The sequence below is a fragment of the Ictidomys tridecemlineatus genome, chromosome 13 (genome assembly GCF_052094955.1).
Source record: "Ictidomys tridecemlineatus isolate mIctTri1 chromosome 13, mIctTri1.hap1, whole genome shotgun sequence".
Classification (NCBI taxonomy): domain Eukaryota; kingdom Metazoa; phylum Chordata; class Mammalia; order Rodentia; family Sciuridae; genus Ictidomys; species Ictidomys tridecemlineatus.
Genome location: NC_135489.1, coordinates 95,056,543 through 95,080,527, shown reverse-complemented (window position 1 = coordinate 95,080,527; position 23,985 = coordinate 95,056,543). Strand labels below are relative to the sequence as shown.

Sequence of the window (23,985 nt, the reverse complement as noted above, 5' to 3'; positions counted from 1 at the left end):
AATCAAACTTTGTAAAAATAAATAAATGAATAAATAAACAAATAATAAAAAACAAATAACAGATGGCAAAGAAAAAACAAAACCCTGTGCATTAAAAAGAAAAGGCAGACCTATGAGTTTGGCTAACTTTGAAGTCTTGAACATTCTAACATTTAATAGAAATTAGAAAGCAATTAACAATTGTGAACACAGCAACTAATAAAAGTGTACTGAAAAAGATGTGCACACTCAAAAACTGGGTGACAACTTAGAGAAAACAAACCTTGTCAAAACAAAGAACAAAAGGAACTGCTAGAAGGCAAAATTAAAAGGAATATGATGTTAAACGCTGACTAAAAAGGGCGTTGGGATGATGGTGTCACGAGGTTCCTCAAGTGGCTGTTTTAAAAGGGATTTTACAATACTAGAAGGGCAAAGAACATTTTTTAGAGAAAACTAAAGTTGTGACTAGGAACAATGGAATGAAATAAGAAAAAGAATCCTGGCTAGATGTTAGAAAATCCTTAAGATCAAGCCCTCCCACGATTTGGAATCCCCTCTTAAAATAAAAAAGAGAAGTTTATTTCCTGATGTGAAAAACAAGATTAAACACCCACTGGTAAATGAGGGAAAATCTTTCTCTCAAGGTGGAACTGATCATTTCCAACTGGGGATGGCAAATCTATATAACTAGGTAGGAATGTCCCTTTTGCCCTGAAGGCTCTTGATTCACATCGAATTAGTATCATTAGTTTAGTGCACAGAGCAAGTCTGCCTGGTAAAGGTTAGCTGTGTTACACCAAAACTCAAAGCAAAACTTCCCGAGACAGGCTGGCACACTACCTTGAGCTCCTGCAGCTGGTCTGGCTCGTAGAGTTTGGGGGACAGCGCTTGGGCCAGGAAGGCGTCCAGCTCCTGACGCCGTAGGATTCGCGCTCCCGGCCACTGCACCATATACCTAGGGAGAGACAGAAACACCGGGCATGACTGTGTGGTCAAACCTAGTGAGAGGGTCTAAGCACATTTGGGATGATGTGATCACTGAGAAAACTCCGAAGGCTTTTATCCAGCCTGTTTTCACAAGATGATGCCAATTAGAAATGAAAATGTAGTCATCGTCCAGGCTGCCTGGAATGGTTTACTTTAATTAAAAATGGCACCTTTAAAAAAAAAAAAAAAAAAGGCACCTAAATTGTATATACTGAAGACTACCTCGTCAGTGACCCCCCCACCCCAAGTTCTGGGGATTGAACTCAGGGGCCCTCAAACACTGAGCTACCTCCCCAGCTCCTCTCAGGTTTTTAAGAGACAGGGTCTTGCTGAATCACCCAGACTGGGCCTCTTGATCCTCCTGCCTCAGCTCCCAGAGCACCTGGGATTACAAGTGTGTGCATGTCCCACTGTGGCTGCCACCAGTGATTTTTGATACAACTTCACTCTTGTGGAACATTTAAAATGCGGAAAGTACACTATAGACACCAATTCACATGACTGGTTCATTTTAATTCAGGCCAGGATGCCCTGGAGGCAGAACCTAGGTCACAGTAAGAAAGATTGATCTCCTGAGTGAAGAAGGGCTTCTCAGCAGCCACCCAACAAGGGATAAGGCACAGGCGGGTCCATGGGGGTTGCCGGGGAAATGCACAGGATGCTCACCAAAGCCCACCCCCTTCAAATGAGGAGCACCCTGGTGTGGGTAGCTGAAGGGAAACAACACCCAAATCTTCAATATCAGCTAGAACAGATCTGCCAAGAGCAATGGGCTTCCTGAAGAGACAAATAACGTTGTTTCACTACACAGGACACAACCCCAGGTAATGTCCAGAGAAAATGAAATGCTAACCGTACAACTGAGCCACAAACCTGCAAGTCCAACGATCCCAATTCTCTTCATTCAACCAACCTGCAGGTGATCTGATCAAGTTGCCAGCTGATCACTAAAAATAACTTCTGATGACAGAATGCTATATGATCTCTTGAGAACAACTCCAAGGAGTCTGGAAAAAAGTGACATGCCTAACAAGGCTCGTTCCACCCCCACCTGCTGAGTCAATTTTTTCAGGGCTTAAAACCAAGTTTACAAAAACCCAGGTCGGGGTTGGTGCTGAACCTAAACTCCTTTTTATAATAATTAATCCATGGTAATACAGACTAAGCAAAGAGATGTAGGTTCCACACCTATAAACCCATTAAGAGCACGTTCCTATTTATTTAAATATTTTACACATATAAACTCATCCACTGTCCTAGCAAGAATGATTACCATCTCATTCTAGAGATGGGTAAACAGAGGCACAGGGAGCTTATAAAATTGTGTGGCAAAAGCAGGGAAATATAATTTCTTTTTCCTTCCTTCCTTCTTTCTTTTTTTGGTACTAAGCATTGAATCCAAGAGCACTTGACCACCGAGCCACATTCCCAGCTCTTCCCAACCCCTTTTTGAGATAGGGTCTAAGTTGCTGAGGGCCTTGCTAAGTTACTGAGGCTGGTCTTGAACCTCCTGCTTCAGTCTCCCAAGTAGCTAGGATTATAGGTGTGCACTACCACACCCAACTCCAGGAAATGCAAGTTCAAGATGAACAAATAGTAAATGTGTCTATCATATTTAAATAAAAGAGTGGCCTAAAACTTTTATTTAAGTAAACTGTCAACATTTGCAATGAGGAAATATACATCCTTTCATTTGAGCACCACAAGCCTTAAATACAATGGTCTTTCTGAGTTGAGTTTTAATCAGGGCTTGATGCAAGAAAAGAGTTAGCTCAGTGGTAAAGCATTGCCATGATGAGGCCTTGTGTTCCATCCCTAACCAACAAAAACAATGACTAGGACTGGGGACATAGCTCAGTTGGTAGAGTGCTTGCTTCACATGCACAAGGCCCTGGGTTCAATCCCCAGCACCATACACACTGCAGGGGCGGGGGGCGGCGTGAGCATGTGTGTATCAGTCCTCAGAGTCATTTGGAAAAAAAAAAACCAAAACACTGTGGAGAAGGTTATGCTCAATTATACAATGTGCTTTGTCTTCAGGATCATGGTTTATGTTCTTTTAACTTTTTAATTTTTGTTTTGTGTTTGTTTTTATTTTGTTTAAACTGTGTTAAATACACAGCTTAAATGTACACCTTTTCCCAGATATCAAGCGTCCATTTTAGTGGCCCTAGGTACAGTCACAGTGTCCTGAAGCCACCAATCCTCCCAAAGCCAAACTGAAACTTTGACCCTCAGGCACTATTTCCCCATAGCACTGAACCAGCTCTCGACAGGCTGGTTTTCTGGAGATCTTCCCTGTTTTTCTGACAGGAAAGCCACTCAGAGCTCAACACAGCTGCAGGAATACACGTGCACTGGGCAGAATTCTGTTTCCACCATTTGGCTCTCTGAACCAAGGTACCATCAGCTCTTCTCAGGGGCAGATGTTAGAAGAATACATGGACATAAACGCATGGGTCAATCATCAAGACCCACAGGCAGCAGTCACAGCGACTCACTCCTGTTTCATTTATTTAGGCTGCTCCTACCTACACTACTCCTCTATAGAATGTCTTTAGATCCCTTTTACACTGCCAAATTTACCTATGCAATTTCTGGAAAAATTCTCTGGATGTTCTTTTCCATGCAACTGAGCAGAGTGTAAATATGTTACGTGAAGAGCTTATCAGCAATGGACCTTGGGGAAGCTAGTTACCCTTCTTGTCTCTTCTTTCTTACCACGGAAGGATATGGACCGTCTCGACTGTTCTGGAGTCTTCTAAGGCTGATCTCCTTTCACTGCCCTTCTCAAACAGGAAAGCCAGAGCTCCAAGAGCAGAGCAGGGGCCCTTACACACCCCTGGGACAGCACGGCCTGCACTCCATTGAGGGAGCACAGCTGGTATGATCTGCAGCATGTCCAAACACACACACTGGCCTGAGGGCCATTCTGGTGCCTCGAGCTTGCCCTCCCTGATAACTCACGTTGACTCTAGCCCTTCCAGGAGTCCCTGAAGTCTGTCTTTCCACTTTTGAGGAGGACCTGATCGATTTTGTCCAGATGTTTCTCCAAGACCTTCCAGGCTGGAACGTGGCTCAGTGATTCAACACTTGCCTGCCATGCATGAGGCATGAGTTTGATCCTTGGCACCACAATTAACAAAAGCAAAAAACCTTCTGCCTTCACAGTCATGCCATGACAACTTGTGCTCTGACTCCCTCCTCTCTCTGCTGCTGAAATTCTAGAGACTAAACTGACACTTTTCCTTTATGCACCTCAACTGCTGCCACAATGTAACATTTAACATTGGAGTACCCCAGCAACTTTACCAAGGAGCCAAGATTAACAGCAGTAGCAAAGACAAAAACTGCCTTTTGGAACCTTGAGAAGATGCCATACCCTTCTGTGGTGTTCCACCAGAGTGTACAGGCTGAATCAAATCTCGAAGAAAATACCTGTCAAATCTACAACAACAGTTTACACAGGAGTTGAAAAACTACAGCCACAGGCTGGCTCCTGCATTTGTGAATAAGCTTTTACTGGAGGCCTGCCTCTCCTGTCCATCCCATGGTCTTGCCTGTGTCTCCTCCTGGGAATAACATCGAGAAGAGCATGAGGTAGTTCCTGCCAAGGAAAGGGTTCACACTGCAGCTAGTAGGGTAGAAGTGCAGAGGTGAGAGTGGGCACAGAGTGAGCCTGCATGTGGCACCAGCCAGATGAGAGGCTGAGGGAGCCAAGAGCCAGGATACAAGGGCAGTCGGAGTCTATGCTGCAACACCAAGGAGCACACACTGGGACTTGCAGCTGAAGTGTGGACATCAAGCTCCACTCCTGACCAACGCTGTTCAGCGGCACCTGTATACTATACTATATCCCCCATCTGGGGTCCAATGTACTCTTGCGTCAGGTGGACAGTGAGTACTATATATCACCTCACTTTTGCTGGGTTGATCTCAGAGCACCCGAAGTCTTCATCTTAAACTTTCACTAATGTAAAGTACTAATGATAAAAACATGTCTTTAGTTGAATTTTCCAGCATAGAAAACCTAGTCAGAGAATGTTAACCAACTGGCACACTATGTTCTAAGCTGATATTCTCACCTTCAACAAGTTATTGGCCTTGAATTTTGTTTCAAATTTAAGAAACTTCAGGAATAAGAATAGAAAGAAAGCTCTATCTCTGCCTCCCTAAAGCCCGGTAGGAGGGGCGCAAAGGGCCATCAGGACTGCATGAAGATGGCCTCTGAAGGGGGCCCATCCCACACAGGGAACATGAACAAGCAGGGAGCCGGGAGGGCCAGTCCCAAGTCTCATCGTCAGAGCCACAAGTTTCACACAATGGAGGGGATACCACTGTGCAGGTCAGAGGGACCAAGGTGAATGCACTGTTTTCAGCGAGAAATAGGAGAGCTGAGGCATCAGGAGCCACTGGCTGAAGAGTCTGGTCTCTCAATCCCACCCCCCTTCTTGTAGGGACCCAGGACAGCTTGAAGAAGTGGGGATCCTGGAGCTAATGCAAGGAGGTAGGAGGAAGGAGAACACCTGCAGAGAGAAAAAGAGATGCTCAGAGAACAAGGGGACAGTTGGAGACCATGGAGGTCCAGTGACATGGTGACAAATGCCAAAATAAACATTGGTACCATGGTCTGAAGGCCCTGGGAGGCCAGTCCATACGGAAACAAACACATGGACAGCCAAAAAGGAGGGCACATTTCCTGAGACCAGAGCACCTCCCCCACGGGACATGCATCACCTGGAAGGTGAGAGCAACTCTGCAGGGAGAAGCTGCACATGCCCCACCAAGTCCTCTGCTGGGGAGGACTGTCCAGTGACCCAGGTGGAACCTTGCACTCCCAAGTGGGAAACTACCCCCGAAAGCACACAGGACCTGTAGTGGGTCCCTTGTCACAGAGGACACTGTTAGGACAATTAAGAAATGAGCCTGAGATGAGATGGACTAAAGGATCCATATGGATTTGAGTCTGGTGGCTACTTGGTGATCCTACAGAATAATCTTGCTAGAAAACTACACTAAAGGATGTGGACTGGATTTAAAACAAAGCTTTTTGTATTGTATTTGCAACTCTTCTCTATGTCTAAATGGTTTCAAAATAAAGCAAATCCAACTAAAACGTACTAAACATCCAATATGTACCCCAATTCAGATAAACTTCAAAATATCCCATTCACCCATCCTCGTGTGCTGCAAGGGCCCAGTGGAGGTGCCCAGGAGTACAGCAGCCTGGTCCACATGCTGCTCCAGGACCGCAGACAGCTGGTGCTGGAACAGGGAAATACGAGGCCCACAGAAGTATCTTGTTGGGCAGGGAAGCAAGGAAAAGCCCCACACCAAAAGACGATGTGTGCCTCAGGGCCAACCCGACCGGGCTCCCAAGGCCAGAGCCTGGGCAAAAAAGTGATTACGACCTACAAAGTACACTTGTGTCCATTACCAGTTAGATAAATGATTAAATAAATGAAGGGGGGAAAGAAGAGAAATTTTCCCAACAGAATTCCAAATAAATCCCCCTTCCAGACTTCAAAATCTTCAATATTTAAAGAATAAACTGTCTAAAATCATTATGTATCTACAGGCCATGTGTGTTTACCAAATATACCTACTTTATAAACATAGTCTACAGTGTAAATTAAACCATATATTGCATTTCTGTGGGCCTACATTCCCAGAACATATACAAATACAGGACCAGGACAAGTCTCAACAGACAATACACAATTCCTACAGCGTGAACTGTCCAGCCTAAGGCTGGACACTGTGATTACCCTGCCCCCCTCCCCAAGCCTTAGTCCCTGGGTCCACCCCTCCACCCATGGCTGGGCACGCACCGTAGGACGCAGCAGAGCACCATGAGGTGAGTGGGCACGTTGGCGGGGTTAAGCATGGCTGGGGTGTCGGACCTCATGCAGGCCAGGAAGGCCCTCATCCTGCGGTTCTTGTCCTCTACGGCCTTGCCCAGCCAGAGCCTCTTCAAATTGGGGCAGGTCCACTCCCGGAAGGCCAGGGCTTCCACTAGTTCCGGGGTTTGAGGAGACTTCCCCTTGTAAGCTGCCCATTCCTTAATGATCACTGGTGAGACTACAGAAAAAAGAGAGAGAGAAAAGAAAGCTCATTAAGGCACATGACTTACCGACCGTCAGCCTGCAGAAAAACAACCTGCTCTACCCACGAGCCTGAAGATACGTCCTTGCAGGTAATTGAGGAGTCCTCACCTTAGCAAACTACCAAGCACAGAGCCCTCATGCTCAAGTACTTTGTGCCCTCTACTCTGTGATTAATGGCTCATTCAGATCTGTAGTGAGGTCATTTGTAAATTTCTTCTCAATCAGATCATGACTTGACTTTCCCATAGACCCAGTGAACAAATCAAGGATGTTAGAATGTACCAACAGTTTAAATCTACTAAAAGTTTTAGTAATATTCACAGAATAGGTAAAATTCACAGAAGTACGTGATTATATAGTTATGTTAACATGGAAAGCCAACTTAGACAGCTAATCTCTTCTTCACAAATTGGATTTGAAAAATAATTTGCATTTGGCAACCACTTTACTCAAGGACTTCCTTCTTGAATAAACAGCGGACTCTAAAGAGTGGCCAGGAAGACACAAGTAGAAAAGAATTTCCAAGTTCTGAATCTGGATGATGTCAGCACAATGACTATATCCAGCAAGACTCAAGACACTGCCAGAATCTCTAACAATTTCATTTGGAAAAAGGGCAAGAAGTTCTGAATTCATATAGTATAAAACAATGACCTCTTATCCACAGTGTGAATTCTTACAAACATAAAAACATGCACATTTTCCCCACATCATTTCCAAATAAATTAAGGGAAACTGTGAGAGTGCAGATACAATGAAGGTGCTCCATGTGCCAGCAGCATGTTAAACTTCCTCGTCAACTGCACTGAGGTGACGGCCTGATGGTAAAGTGTAGGAATGCATTTCAGAAGGAACAAGTGGCTCACTTTAGTTCAGTAAACACCAGAACCAGAGCAGGGACCTGTGTGGTCCTGTGCCCAGTGCGGGGCTCAACATGAGTCCAAGGCCCCACTGCTAGCCACCATACTCCACGGCACGGCCCACAGGCCAGCAGCAGGGGCAGAAACCAGGATGGTATCGTGAATTCTAATTTGGTCTTCAGCACATTATTTCTATCCAGATAACATCAATCCCCCGGGGTTCATTTTCTCTAAAGTAACACCTAAGGCAGGTGAAAGATTCTGAAGGTTCCAAAACTGCGACAGTTACATGAATAACTGGATGGTCTCCAGTTCCACTTCAAGTGTAAATATATCAGGCAATACAACAATCTCTTAAAATGTGAAGAGAACTGTCAGGAGTTAGATACGTGGATGTACAGTTTATCAGCAACAGAAAATGTAAATACATTTCAATACCCAACAAGCCAAGTAACAGTGTCACACACACAGGAACATGTCATGGACATGCCTTGGGGAAGGGCTCCAGACTGTGCCCCTACACATCAAGCTCATTGGGATGAACAGGGGTACAAGTCAGGACAGTCGCTGAAAAGTTAGCCTTTTACAAAAGTGTTACTGCTGTCATTAGACATATTCCTTCCATTGACATTTTGCTATCTTAGTGTTTAAATGTTAAAGGGATAATTTAAAACACTCAAAATATTTGAAAATCCATCAACTCAAAAAACACAGGTAATACATATATAAACATACGCTTATTTGCTTTTATTTAATATTTTTAGGTGTCAGAAAACCAAAAAAATCTCCATCAAGCAGAACCTGTCTTTAGACGCACAATCTAAGGTGCCCCTCCCCCACACCTAGTTCCCACTGAGCTCCAGCACAGCTCAGCTTCCAGAAGCACCCCCAGCAGCAGTGTCAGACACAGAGGATCATCATCATCACACAGCAGCCATCCTGGGAGCCCACTCCCCTCCCTGGCTCCCTGCTGCATCCAATTCAAAGGAAGTATGTGCCAAGAGGAGCAAGCCAGGCGAGGAGCTTCAGAATGATGAGCTGGTGACCAACGCACCCCCACACACCGTTCCATATACACCCCACCCCCCTCCACAACACCCGCCACACCATTCCACACACACCACACACACGCACACTAGCATGGGTTCTAATGAATCACAAAAACAGAATGTTAGAAGCCCCTTGGACTTTCTCAAAAGAGGCCTTCTTATTAAATTTATCTTTATCTTCAATGTTTCTTTCCCTTCTGTCAGCTGTGTTTGCCCCAATTTAGTCATATTTAGCAATCATTTTATTTTATTATGTTATCTTCATTTGGGGAGGTATGGGAGGTACCTGCCCTGCCTGGTGCCCTTAGAAACACTTGCCAGGCTCTGGGTCTGGCAACTCTCCTACCAGGGTGCTGAGGGCTGGCAGCGGCCTGAGCTGGCCTCATCTGACACTGTGCCTCAGATGCATACCTCGAGACTCAGCGGGCCACAGTGGGTGCCGGGAGGAGCCATGCTCTCTATCACAGCACCAAGCATTTATGTTCCCACTGAGCTCCAACACTGCTATTCACAAACACAGCTCACATCTAATTTAGAAACTTGTGTCTGTACCAGAGGAAATAGGTACGATGAACACAAATCTTGCTCCGAATGCAAAGCTGCTCTGGAGTTGCTTTATCTTACAAGAGGCTCAGCTGCTTTTAAACAGTCTAATAACCTGGAGACCATTTGAATACACTGCCACTCAGCAGCTCAGTTGTGGAGCCTTTGGCAAAACATTTACCAAGTACTCAGCCAGCCGCTTCTGTGTCCAGGCAGGGCCAGGGCAAAGAAGGCAGGTGAGCAGCGACCTGCATGTGCCTGAGCCTAAGGGAGGGTCTGCTTGGGTTCCTGACCCAGCCTGGTTGCAGGGATTAAGAAAAGGGGCTGTAACCTCGCTATGCAACACAAGCCTGATGATTAAACATAACAAGCACCTAGCAACCCTCACCACGCAGGAAAAGCTGTGAGGCCAGCCAACATTTTATATATTATTTATAACAAGTTAATATAAAAATAGTTTACAAATTGAAGAATTCCAAGGCTTGTCCAATTTTCAGGTTGACTGTAATAGCGTTGAAGGTGCTGGGGGCCAAACAAAGCAAAAGGCTTGGCTCTGTGTGGTAAGTCTCTGAACTGGGCAGCTAAAGGGTGCCAGTCAGGATAAGTGAGCTGGCAATGCCTACTGCTCTCAGAGAATCACGGCTGCCAGAAGACAGGTGTCTCCACTCTCTGCTCTAGCTCATAGCAGCCAGTTAACAGAAAGGAGGCTGAATTCTCATCGTTTTTGCAAAAACCTCTGGACACACAGGATTGCCTGGAAGGGAGCCAAGGAACCGAACCACAGGAACATCTTGGATGGGCACAGATCGGGCTTTAGGAAAAGCATGGCGGTATGAATGACTCTGTGCCGGTAGCAGGGCAGAAAAACAGACACATATTCCAGAGGTCCACTCATCCAGCTGAAGATCTATGAGTAAATCTTGTGTGTCACCATCAACAAATATATTTATTTTGCTTTTCCTCCTGATAGGAAAACTATTTCAGGAACAAACTTTTTTTGTTTTTGATGGTGCTGGGGATGGAACCCAGGGCCCCAGGCAAGCTAAGGCACGTATGTGCTCAACCACTGAGGTTCAGCTGAGCCTGAGAGGCTCACTTAGCCGTCACACTAGAGAACAACTCTAGGACATCCACTTCCTATGTGACTAGAGGCCAAATTCAGAATGCATTTTCTTTATAGAAAGGACCCCTTTAAACTGCAAGTTGGGGGCATAAAACACTGTCATACTTAAGCTGTCCTTAAAAAAAACAAAAAACAAAACAAAAAAAACCCAGTATTTCCCATCGGACCTTAATCACATTTTCCTAGCATTGCACTTGACATGACAACCAGCCACCTTGGAAATCTGTTATAATGCTGACTTGGAATCAACCCCAGACAAGGAATAAGAAACGTGGTTCTTTGTAAGCCAGTTCCTACAGACTGGTAGTTGCTGCCTATAAGGCCACATTATATGGTTTGTCCCTAAGCTCCATGCCAGGGCACCACCACCAATGAGCAATACTTGCTCAGAGCTCAGGAAGGGGCAGCCTGCATTGTGCACAGGCCACCTTGACAGGGAGGGACAAGAGAGTGAGAAGAGGGCCTGGGGATGTGGCTCAAGCGGTAGCGCGCTCGCCTGGCATGCGTGCGGCCCGGGTTCGATCCTCAGCACCACATACCAACTAGATGTTGTGTCCGCCGAGAACTAGAAAATAAATATTAAAATTCTCTCTCTCTCTCTCTCTCTCTCTCTCCCCCTCACTCTTTTTAAAAAAAAAAAAAAAAAAAGAGAGTGAGAAGAGTGACCTCCATGACCTGGCCAGCTAGCCTGCTATGCTCGTGCACCTGTGTCTTATGAGGCACATCCTGAGCACTCCTCCCAGTTACGAGCTCTTTTGTCTCAGGTCAGAAAGAGGAAACTGGATACAGTGAAGCTGGTTTTTCCTTCTAATAGGTAAACTTCCTGCTCCTTCCTTCCCAAGCAGCACCAGCATGTGGGCAGCAGGGAAGCCCAGTGGTTCTTAGCCACTCAGCTGCACACCTGTGAACAGCTCAATGGATCCCAAAGGTGAAAGGCTGAGAATGCTCTTCTTAAAACTTTGCTACCTGAGGTTGCGAAGGTAACTCGTTCATAATCCTCATTCTCCCCAGGTACGTGATAAAGCCAGGCATGGTGGCCTGCTACTGTTATAATCCCAGCAACTTGGGAGGCTGAGATTGGAGGACTGAAAGTTTAAGCGCAGTCTCAGCAATTTAGTGAGACCCTGTCTCAAAAAAAAAAAAAAAAAAAAGAGCTGGGGATATAGATCAGGGATAAAGCACCTCAGGATTTAATCATCAGCATCAGATTTAAAAAATTAAAAAAATCTCAAAAGTTCAAGGCCTTACAAAATAAATACTAATCCAAAAGAGTAACATCAGACTCTGATGGTGGTGATAGTCTTAAGTAACCATATCTTGGGCTGGATCAATTAAAAGGTTTGTGAGAACAATACTGCAAATACTAAATCAGCATACTACTATTGATCAGTTATGCTATTTCATGAAATAATCTACAATGGCAGACAACTGACTTTTAATCCCAATGGTCACATAAGCAAGACATTTCTAAAGCAAAGGGGACTAGAGGGAAAAACAACAATACTCCTTTTGGTAGCCAGAAAAGAGTAATAAACACAGGGCTGAGGGCGTAGCTCAGGGGTATGCTTGTCCAGCATACACAGGGCCCTGGGTTCAATCCCCAGCACCACACAAACACACAGAGAATGAACATAGACTTAATGTGCCTAACCCAAAAATGTGAAATTCAAAATGCTCAGAAATTCAAATCCTTTGAGTTCCAACATACAAAGTTTTGGGTTTGAGATGTAGCTCAGTGGCAGAGCATGTGTTTAGGTACGCTGTGATGTTGTAGGACCTCGATCTACCCCCTAGTCCTCCAGCCCCCCACCTCAAAATGTTGCAGATCTTGGAGCATTTCAGATTTAGGGTTTTGGGATAAAGGATGCTTGATCAGCAAAGTTTATGCAAATATTCCAAAAATCCAAAAAACTCTAAAATATGAAACATTTTTGGTCCTTTATTTTAAATAAAGGAAACACTCAAGCTGTATAGGGAAATCCTTTATAAAATAATACAGTCTAGAAAACTGCTCTCTAGGTTCTATAAATTTATCATGAGTTTATAATTTACTTCCACCTATTCTATAAGCCTGTTTCTTTTTTTTTTTTTTAAAGAGTGAAAATTTTTTTTTTCTAGTATTTATTTTTTAGTTATCGGCGGACACAACATCTTTGTTTGTATGTGGTGCTGAGGATCGAACCCGGGCCGCACGCATGCCAGGCGAGCTCGCTACTGCCAGAGCCACATCCCCAGCCCCTAAGCCTGTTTCTTTTCTTTTCTTTTTTTTTTTTTAATTTATTTTAGTTTTTTTCGGCGGACACAACATCTCTGTTTGTACGTGGTGCTGAGGATCGAACCCGGGCCTCACGCATGCCAGGTGAGCGCGCTACCGCTTGAGCCACATCCCCAGCCCTAAGCCTGTTTCTTTTACTTACTTAGTTTCGAGATAATGACAAAGACTTGTTATGGGAAATGCAAAGTGAGCAAATAATGGCCACTTTTGTTATTAATTGAATGTTAGTTAAAAAAAAAAGTTAATCACTGAACTTTACACCATGAATTCTTCACTCTTATTGTAACTGAGGCTCCACAATGCAATATATCCTTTTAAAACTTAGGCCTTGCTCATCCTCAAATCATTGCAGCCCCTCCCCTGGCCCTTGGGAAGAATCACTGATTGAGGGTGGCCCAGGGCACCTGAGGACAAAAGCGACTGGGGCAGCCAAAGCTCTGAGGAGGGAGGCCAGGAGGAAGAGGGGGTGCCACAGGACCACCTGCTTCACAGGTGGCCCTAGGGAGCTTGCCAGAGCCTCAGCACTTCCACAGGGTGAAGCCTCTAGTCAGGAGCCTGGCTTCAGAGCCTTGCCCTGTCTCCAGCAGCAAGAGAAACAGGCCTCTGGGCTCCGGCCTCCCCAACCACAGATGCTCCTGGTCCTGCCCTGGGTCGGTTAGTGCTGCCACAGTAGACAAAGGTTTGATGCATTTCCTGACAGAACCTAGGGATGAACACAGAGGAGTGGAAAACAATACTCCAGACTTTCCAAGGCTACAATTCTTAAAGGGTCTGACGTCCTACTTCCACCATACAGCAACTTAAATGATGGCTAGGTAAGTCACATGAAAACTGTGAACATTGATCACCTGCCTTAATCAAGACTCGGTTTCTACATGAACTCATGCCTTACATTAAATGAGAGTTAAATACTTTTAAACAACCCTTTATGACTTTAATATACCCTTTGAATAGTTTTCTCTGATAATAAAGCCCTCTTGAAATATTATTTTCATAATAGTGACCGTGAACTGGAACATACATCTCTACAGCACAATTCTCAGATCCCTGCCTCAGAAATGGCCACCAAGCTGTCTAAGCGGAAGCTCCTTCTGGAGCCCACAGAAAGAGCAAGCCTTCTCAGGAGCCTGCCCTCTGTGGCTTATGGCTCTTCTTCCATGAGCCAATGATGTAGTACAATCTGCATGTAGTCCAGGAGTGACCCCAGGTTAGACTGTGAATGTCAACAGGTGGCAATACCATCATGACCCACCAGTCACCACGAATTCCTGGGAACCTTCCTAGGTCCGGCTTCACTGGAGCATGATCAAGCCTTCTCCTGTCTCACTCAGAGCATCAAGAAGCTGCAGCCCTCTCCCTACTACTAGCAAAATGTGTGATCGATTAATAGATATTTCAAGTGATGAAGCCTAAACTGATGGTCTGAGCAGCCAGTATTCAGTCAGCCGAAATCTGATGAGCAGGTCGAGGCAGGCATTTTAGTGCTCACACCGCAGTGAGCATTAGTAGATGCCACTCACAAACAGCATTCAAATACAGCACTCACAAGAGATTCTCAGCATGAAAATCTCCCTGTGGAGAGCTGGGGTCAGCTAGGGTACTCATGGGTGGGGGTGGATTACTGCCGTAAAATCCCTTTTACAGGCTGTTTGCCCCTCATGAACGTAAGTAATGGATGAAGGAGCTCCCCATGAAGATCAAGATTCCTAAGCTGCTGCCTAAGATCTCTCACACTGAAACTCGGGTCAAGTTTACACATCATTTCCACTGAGAAGCAAGTTTTTATTTGTAACAGCACATCATGAATACATTTCTCCCAACACTTAAATTCTAAGGGCTTTAATTAACTCAGCCTAGGCAAAGTCCACCTGAATGAGCCCTTTCCTTCCCATGTACAGACCTGTCTTTTTCAGTTCAGTCTGTACATAGCTGGCAACTCACCTTGCTAAATAGCAATATCACTCGTACCAAACCTCCAGTGGCTCCCTCATCTCTATGAAGAGTCAAAACTGGAGTCCCTAAATCACCCAAGCAAAAACTGATTTGTTCAGCACCAACCCTTAGAAGGACCTCACCACATCTACGTACTCTCTCTCACATGCGAATTTAATTTTCTTATGTTCCAAATTTCAGATCTTCACCTCCATTAAACCACAGCCATGTCCCTATATCAATTATTCACCCTTTGTTTTAATAACCTGCTAGATACTCCAATAATAATGGATGTGTTTTAAAAATCACCTTTAAAGTCTGATGAATCTGGCAGGTGGAGTCCTCACTCCTCCATGATCTTGGTGTGACCCAGCTGGGTCTCATCCTTTTGCACATTGCTAAGTGGCTACCTTCTCCAAAGCAGGCCTGAGACAGCCTCACCCCCCATTTTCCCTGCCCTCACCCAGAATAGCAGTCCCAGAGCATGCACTCCTCCCTCTTCCTCCCTCCCACCTAAGCTCCATGAACATCCACTCCTTATCCATAACTTTCGTAATTTTCTCCTATTCTCCCTGGCACATTCACCTATTCTCTCCCCGAGTCCTTTCCACTGACCAAATACCACAATAATGATCAAACTTTAACTTCGAATCCTTACCAAGGAGGAGGAGGTGAAGAGAGGAAGGGGGGATAGGGTAGAGAAGAGGTGGGGGGAGGGACCAGACCAACCCGCATTTGGAGATAAGAGTACCTCCACCCTTCTGCACTCTCCCAAGTCCCCTTCCTCCTCCACTAGGTCTACGGCACCCCCACCTGAGGTCTTGCATGCCTGCCTGAGTCACCCCAGACTTCTCCTCCTGGTCCTTCCTTCCTCTGATGGCTCATTCTCACAACTTCTGACCCTGGCTGGGGTTGGCCTGCACGGAACAGGGGTGGGAGCAGGCAAGCACCTCTGGGGCCAAGGCTCTGCCTGACGACTCCCCTCCCTGTGTGCTCAGCACACTTCAGCCCTTGAGAAGGTTTGGCCCCACTGCCTATTAGCACTCCAGACCCAGGCACGGGTCAGCTGTGTGTGCACACGTGCTGATCGTACACCCACAGCAGGGCACGAGGTGTGAAGACTACTCTCTGAAAGCTTCTGGCACTGCAGTACACACGAAGCCAAACATTCTGAGGCCAGAGGGAAAGGGGACGGTCGAGTTGGCCTCCATGGGATGGCACAGGTGATCACTGGAAATTCCTCGAGGAGCCTGCTGTGGAAAGGTAAGTCTACTTTTGGAACACTTAACCAAATAAGTCAAATACTTTCTACCACAAAGCAGTTTTTCCCAGGACAGAAGGCTGGGCATTATTAGCCACGAACCCAAGCCAGGCTACAAAGTGAGAAATGCCATTTTTTTCTGAGCAAATGAAACACGATATGAGCAAAGAATGAGAATGTATTCATGTAAGAGAGCCACATCTTTGAGAAGATGCCATTTCTAACACTCAGTGTTCCTATCCATCAAGGACACAGAGGTGGAAGGTAGCGACGCTGTGGGGCCAGCATCACCTTCTATCAGCTCTGCTCACAGTGGCTCTCAGGACAACTATCTCCAAGGAAGGAGTGACAGGTGCTTGGTTTAAAGCCTTACGGATCACCATTTTGGCACAGAAACTGCAAACAGAAAATTGAAGAATCTACTTAACTTTAAACTAAGTTCTGAAACTCAGAACTACACAGTCAGTACTGATCATGAGTTTCACCTCTAATGAGGCCTGCATTTCCCCACCACACAGCAGGAACTCTGTAACCAAACGTTCTTCCTTTAAAAAGAATGATGTGGTAATTTACAATTTCCACAACTCATAATATTCTTATTTTAGACTGTATGTTTTGGGGATATTTTCTATTTCCTAGTAAACATACACTGGTTTTTATACTGTTTACATCAGGAAATCAAATTGCTGAGAGTAGGAGGCACCATTTTCTTAAAAATATGACGTAAACCCACTAGAAAATAAAAGAAAATGCTTTTGACCTCAACTTTGATCAGAGTTTCAAGTTAATACTTTCCAGCAGCCCCAGTCTATCAGCTGGAAGCACACCGCCTCTCGAGGGCTCTGAGGTAAATCAGCGCAATCCTGGGACGACCCACTCAAGTCCCACAACCTCTGCCATGGATGCAGAGCCCTGCAGGACCTGTCTCCAGACGCCAGCCTGCTGGGGAGAGCAGATCTGCACCTTGTCAACACCATAGCAGACACACAAGTGTCCCGGTTACTAAGACGGGTAATTACAGAGAGTGACGGCCATTCAAGAGTGCTTCCAGATCAACATTCAGTTTAAAGTGTAAACCTGCGGTTTTATTATTTTACTGAATAAGCACCATCACTGGAACATTACTGAGGAAAGTCTGGCTTCTCCTCCTGTCCTCAGGGCTCTACCCTGGCCTACTGCCCAGTGGGCAGCCCGGCCCACCTCCTGTACACGCAGACTCTTGGGTCAACTCAGTCAGGATTCTTCTAAGGCTTTAGAAAATGCACAAGAGATTACGAGGTACCGAGGAAAACAAACAATGGATTGTTACAGTACATACATTCTGGTGGAAGTCTGTTCTTTCTAAAAGCAAGTCTCTCAGTTTTCTTTCTGCTTTCTGCCAAACTAAACAGGACTCCGTAAACATACTGACGAACTGGCCTATAGAGCAGGGCAGCCGGAGGCAGGTCTTTGTTGGCTTCATCTTCAATAGAAACAGCAATTTTGATTTCACCCTTTGCATGGAAGAAAGCAGAATAATATTGCACATTTTTCATGTTGAATTTATAATCAACTCACAGAAACATACTGTATTATCTCCATTAATGACATTGCAATTCTATTCCAAATCAAAGGCTTAACAACTGGCCTACCCCATGACGTACAGAAGAGTTAATTTGGCAGTCTGTGTCTAAATGTATGCTCAAAGCCTCAAAACAGACCCTATACTACTTTATACTTAATCCAAAATTAATAACAAAACACGTAGAAAATCCAAAGTCTTTGAAACAACCTAGACAGATCACACCAGACAACAAATAGAATAGAAAATGTTGAGAACTTGGAACTTTTTTATTTAAGGGATTAAGATGGTCATAGTATAATAAAATTTATAATTTTCAAAGACCTGATACAATCCAAGGAATTAAGTATTCTGAAAATGAAATGGTCATATATTTTTAATTAGGCTCTTTCATTAAAAATGACCACATATTAAAAATATTCTACCTAAGAGAATGCTCCATTTTACAAATGTACTAGGTCTCTGCATTAGTGTGATAGGTGCTCAAAGAGCATCTCATTGTGAGTGAGGTCATGAGCAGCTACTAGGGCAAAGGATCAAAGCACCCCACCTCACTCAAGTTCCAGTTAATCTCGTGACTCAAGAACATGCCTCCCAGAGGCAAAGGACCCACTGTGTGGCCTTCAGCAACCCAGACTGTTGCCAAAATTCTGTGGTCCTGTCTGGGGCATTTTATGACACCAAAATATATCTCAGAATATTTTGTGGAGAAATTTTATTTATGTATATTCATAACATTAAAATATATTTGATATCTTCAATGTCTGTTAAATTTATTGCCTTAATAATTTTATAACATTTTCTTTCATAAAAATTTAATTTCAAAACTGGTCATTCCCTTTTTGTCCACTACTCTCATATTCATTCATCCAGTAGCTATGTGTATTCTAACTCTTTTTCTAAATCCAGTAGCTATAGGTATTCTAACACTCTCATCTCTTAGGATTATGACGCTTTGACAATTCTCTGTACTATCATGAAGCTTCAGGTAACTACATATCTTAGCCTGTACAATGTAATACCAAAGCTATTCAGCTCATAAGAAATAGTATGCACTATACTATTCTCTAGGATACTTAAAAAGCTGAACATTCTAAAATCTGAAAAGACAGGTTTACTTTTCTCAAAGTCATTATGTCAACATTTCCCCCTTGAAATTTGTGAGAACCGAAGAGTGTCAGCTAGAGTCTGCATCCCTCATGTGGATCTGAGTGAACTGTTGGGGACAGGGCTCAGATCCCATAGGGAGGGTGCAGCAGATGGCTCCCTACATCCAGTACCCTACATCTCCAAGAGCCCCACAGGGAAACTGTGCCATCTTTTTACATGTTATTTCCCCAAACTTTGGTCCCTTAAACTTAGCAAAATCCTTTTCCCACAAAGTAACTTTCACTTACCCTTTATAATTTACATTGAACCCTAAAATAATATTTACCTTACAACCACAACCTGAAAGTGATACTATTCATGCATATTAATATCAAACAGTAAGATGAGTTTGGAAGCAATTACAACTAAAAAAATAAATGAACCAAGTAAATATTACTAGCTAAATATTCATGTCCTTTTTAATTTATAAAAGTAAGCAATGTTTGGACTAGTCCATCAACAGTCTACCTCATGAGTACTGTGGAGTAGGAGTCTTTTATACTTACTGACTCCATTTCACAAACCACAGATGAATTGCAAAAACCAAAAAAGCCTGATTATATATAGTGGCACAAGTATTGAGGAAAGCACATAAATAATACATGATAGTAACAAACCAATTCTGCATGATAACTGGTCACTTAAGTAACTTGTTAAATTGTGGGCCCATGATTACAAATGCCAACATAAAGACTACAGATCACTGAAGAGATTTAAATACACATAGATGCACTGGAAACACCCAGATTTAAAAAACAATGCCACACTATATGCACATATTTAATCATGCAGTTGGAAAGATACCAGTAAAGTGAAATTATGACGCTGTATAAAAAGGTCACCGTGTTTTCTGAGTGTGCATATGGTAACAAGATCCTGTATTCCACAATGCTATTAGCACCATTAAAACTGCACTCAATGAAGTAGATGAACAAGTCAAAATACATGAAGTTATTACTACCTACTCAAAAGGGGAAACATTACTTTCTAAGGACAAACAATAAATAAATCAGACATTATATCTTACATCAGAATTAATTCTGACATTACAGCACAAATGTGGAAGAAATTTTGAAGCTGAAATCAGGACAATATAATTACCAGTAATAAAACAATGTGATGTGTCATTATTTCATTAGAAATTTGAAAAATATTTTAAACTAAGTTGAAGAAGAAAGGAAGACTTTCAAAAGGTCTTTACAGGCATAAACTTTCAGCTTTTGTTTGATGTTTAGAAAGGAGAATGTAAACTCTGATTACAAATATTTTACTAAGAAAGAAAAATGGTTTCCAAAATGAAAAAGTACAAAACACCTGTCAAGGAATGGGAGCCACTCCAGGGCCCCTGGATAATACCTTCGTCAGGACGTGGAAGATGTAGGGGTACATCAGCCCCTTCTTGTGCCTGTGCTCGGCCACTCTTAGCACCTCAGGTGCGACGGGGGGCAAGGGAGGTGTGGTGATGTCCATGTGGTTCCTGGTGGGCATCGACAGGAGGCAGGGGATTGGCTGGACTGTGCCCATCTGGCTCCCTTTGCCTTCCACTAGCTGGCTTCCTGAAGAGGCAGTGGAGGAACCTTCTGCCTACAGAGCAACGGGCAGGAGAGAGAACAAGTTTGCATCACATTTCCACTTTCTCAAGGGTTCCAGCTGTTTGTCCACCTGACATCCATGGAAGGTACAGAGTCCTAGCCGGAGAGACCAGATCTAGTGCCAACCTAAAGACAGAGCAATCAGAGAGCTCTTATCTGATCCTCTCCTCAGACTGCCTTGCACACAGAAATGCCACAAACACCCGCTGTCCTCAGAGGACAGCCCTGTGCTCCCAGCTTCTCTGTGTCTGTGTGACTCTGCACTGGGGGAGGGGGGATGGTGCTGGAGGCTCAGGAAGCCACTGTTGCTCCCCCACCCACTGTGCTCATCTCTTGGGACCTCCTGCTCTGTCACTGCTTCACTACCTCACTCGGCTCTCACTCCCCATCACCACTTGGCCAAGTCCTCCGTGTTCCTGCTGTCCTCAAGAAATTGCTAATATTCCTACACAGCAAGAAACTAACACTCAGAGAGGCTACACAGTCTGCCTACCAATATGCAACCAACAATTCAGAACTGAATTCATATCCAGCCCTGACTTAAGTCTTGCTCTTTACTGCCATCGCTGGTATTTAAAGAACAGAATCCTACTGGGTATAGTGGCACATGCCTATGGTCCCAGCTACACCAGAGGCTAAGGCAAGAGGATCACTTGAGCCCAGGAGTTTGGGGCAAGCCTGGACAACATAGAGAGACCCCCACCTTAAAAAAAGAAAAAAAAAAAAAAAAGAAAGAAAGAAAAAAGAGAAAGAAAACAAAACCCCAAACTCAATTACATGCAGGCAAAAATTAAAGCAAAACCAAAACAAACCCAAGTAATCCTATCAAACACAATGGCTCAAATCTATTAGATGGGAAATACCCAATTTGTAATAACTACCCACCAAAACCTGGAATGTGTGCACAGAACAGGAAAGCACTGTGACCCCAGATGATTAATGCAGTGCTGGGCTAGTGCCAGGTGGTGGTGCCGACGAGACGCAGGAGATGCTCTGGCATAATCTGTATCTTCTGAATAACTGCCTAAGAGCAATTATTATTTGTACAATAAACTTCTTTTTCTTGATCAGAATAAAAGTTGGAAATGAGAATTGCTTATTGCTTGATTCAGTGCCACCCTAAAGACACAAATTTTTCTGTTTTGGAACAAAATGTCTTTCAAATGGGTGCAATTAAATGCTTAATTTTACTCTTTAATACACAAGTGTAAAAATAAGTCTTAAGAAGAGTAACTAGTGGATGATTCACTAGTGTTTTCTACATTCTCCCTCTTCCAGAAGAAAACAGGAGCAACTCAAAATGCTTTGGAAGGTGCTTTGAAAATAACAGGTATCCACACTGTAATTCTGTTACTTATTTGTAGGACAATCATTCAACAGTTGAGACTATGTAACAGTTTAGTTCAAATGAATTTCTGATATTCAGATGACCCTGTATATAAACCAACCCTCTTCCCAGCAGGAGTCCTGCTCCTTCTAGGGGCCACAGGTGGCAGGCATGGCTTTGGAAAAAAAAAAAAAAAAATTCTAGAGATCTCTATTAACAAGTAGTGAAATTTAGTTTCTTTCTTTTGGGGAGGGGGACAACCAAGGATTGAACCCAGGGCACTTGATTACTGAGTCACATCTCCAGCCTTTTTTTTTTTTCTTTTTTAATGATTAATTTACTGTATTAGCTTTTTCCTCTTTGGCTTTATTTATTTATTTATTTATTTATTTATTTATTTATTTATTTATTTATTATTTTATGTGGTGCCGACACATGCTAGGTAAGTGCTCTAACACTGAACTGTAACCCCAGCCCCATCTCCAGCCCTTTTTATTTTTTCTTATTTTTAAATTTGAGACAGAGTCTCATTGAGTTGCTTAGGATACCACTAAGTTGCTGAGGCTGGCCTGGAACTTGTAATCCTTCTGCCTCAGCCTCCCAAATCTCTGGGATTATAGATGTGTGCCACCACACTTGGCAGTTATTTCCATTTGTAATGAACACATTCCAGGTGCTCACAGAAATCCCCCAAGATGGGCAACTCAGGCAGGCTCAGGCACTATGCTCCAGAGCAAAGAGAGGTGCACTGGGTAACCCCGCCTTGCTGAGACAGACAGGCTGGAGGTAACTCTCCACAATCACTTCTCCTCCCCTCTGGAAAGACATATGTGACCTATGTGCTCAAACGAAAAAGATTCTTATTTAAACTGACCATTCATACAACATACACAGAATTAGAACTTAGAGAAAGAAGGCACAGACTTTGTACCTTGGCTTGGTCTCCTGGGTCTCCCCGCGTCTGAGGTTCCGTGTGGCTTCCGGTCTTCTCCCAGCCAATCTTGTTCCCACTGATGTGGCTGAATGTAAAAGGAACACCATCACTGACTACCGTGAACCACCGTCCAAACCAGCTCGCGATGACAAGAAGGGCCCAAACTAAGTCTACAGACTTGTGAGAACAACAGTAATACCTCCCATGCTTTACCCCACCCCAGAAATTACCTCTAGAAAGAATTCTGTCCTATTACAGGAATATTTCTTCCTGTTTCAAAGGGGCAAGTGGCAACCATTGATAAGGAAAAGGAATTCTCAAGGAGGGACAGACAGTACAAAGATGGCCTGTGACACACTCGGCACCATGGAGGGTGCAGGGGAAATAAAGGCAGTCCTCGCCTCCAAGGAGCCTTCTGTTGTCACAGGGAGACCAGGAATCACATCATGTAAGTGACAACATTCAGGCAGCAAAAGATTCAATGTTCCCAGCAAAACTAATAAAAAGTGTAAGGTAGTGACACACATGTAGGGCGTCCAGTCTACTCTGCAGCCAGGGCCAGGGAAATTGCCAAGCGGACCATCAGGAAGGCACGGGAAGAGCAATACAGGAAGGAGAAGACGATGAACGGGCGAGTTTAGAGAACAGAAGGTTAATGGGAACTTATTTGAGGAACAGCTTTATTTGGCAAAGTAGTAAAAAAAAAATAGGGTAGGGAGAGGGATGAGGCAGGCCCAGCGGAGATGTCTCTATCAGCCTCTATTAGACCATGTTGTGACCCTGAGGTAGTCTGGTAAAACCACATAGTGGGTTGAATTAGCATGTTGCAAAACGAAAATGGAACAGACCAGAACAAGTGTGAAGAGTAAGCACCATTTCTTAGTTTTCTGCTGACTTGTGCTTGTGGACTACAAGGCTAGTAGGGTGGTTTACCATGGTGCCCAGCAAAGTGAAAAGCTTTGTCCTATAGGTAGCAGGTATCTGAGGGGCCTTGAGCAGGATGGGCAGGGAACCACTCCACGCTGCAGACCCAGCAGACAGTGTGACTCCAGGTGGGGATGGCCAGGGCAGCTCTGGGCATTTTGCCCCTGCACTTGGTCCCTCTGTGGCAGGCCTAAGCACTCAAAATGACCTCATGAAAAGAGTGCTGACAACAGGGCATGCCAGCATGGGACACTGAGACCTGGCTTATCTAACTGACCTGTGTGACAAATGGACAGACTTTAAGACCCATTAATTCTCCTATCTTCTAATCAACTTCATTTTAGTTCTAATTTTTAAATAAAGGTACAAAAAGGATAGA

General features: G+C 44.1%; 1 protein-coding gene across 6 annotated transcripts in view; it reads right to left on the bottom strand.

Moving 5' to 3' along the window:
* The window catches only part of Fam120a (family with sequence similarity 120 member A), a 167,946-nt gene that overhangs the window by 15,298 nt on the left and 128,663 nt on the right, over positions 1 to 23,985 (bottom strand). For all 6 annotated transcript variants that reach the window (XR_013429932.1, XR_013429933.1, XR_013429934.1 and 3 more), the window contains exons 8-12: positions 22,680 to 22,767; positions 20,186 to 20,413; positions 17,438 to 17,612; positions 6,801 to 7,050; positions 823 to 937 (exon numbers count right to left, since the gene is read on the bottom strand). Coding sequence is in view for 2 of the 6 variants with exons in the window: in XM_078030623.1 (XP_077886749.1) it covers positions 823 to 937; positions 6,801 to 7,050; positions 17,438 to 17,612; positions 20,186 to 20,413; positions 22,680 to 22,767 (856 nt within the window). In the remaining 4 variants the exon portion in view is untranslated. The remainder of the gene's footprint in view (positions 1 to 822; positions 938 to 6,800; positions 7,051 to 17,437; positions 17,613 to 20,185; positions 20,414 to 22,679; positions 22,768 to 23,985) is intronic.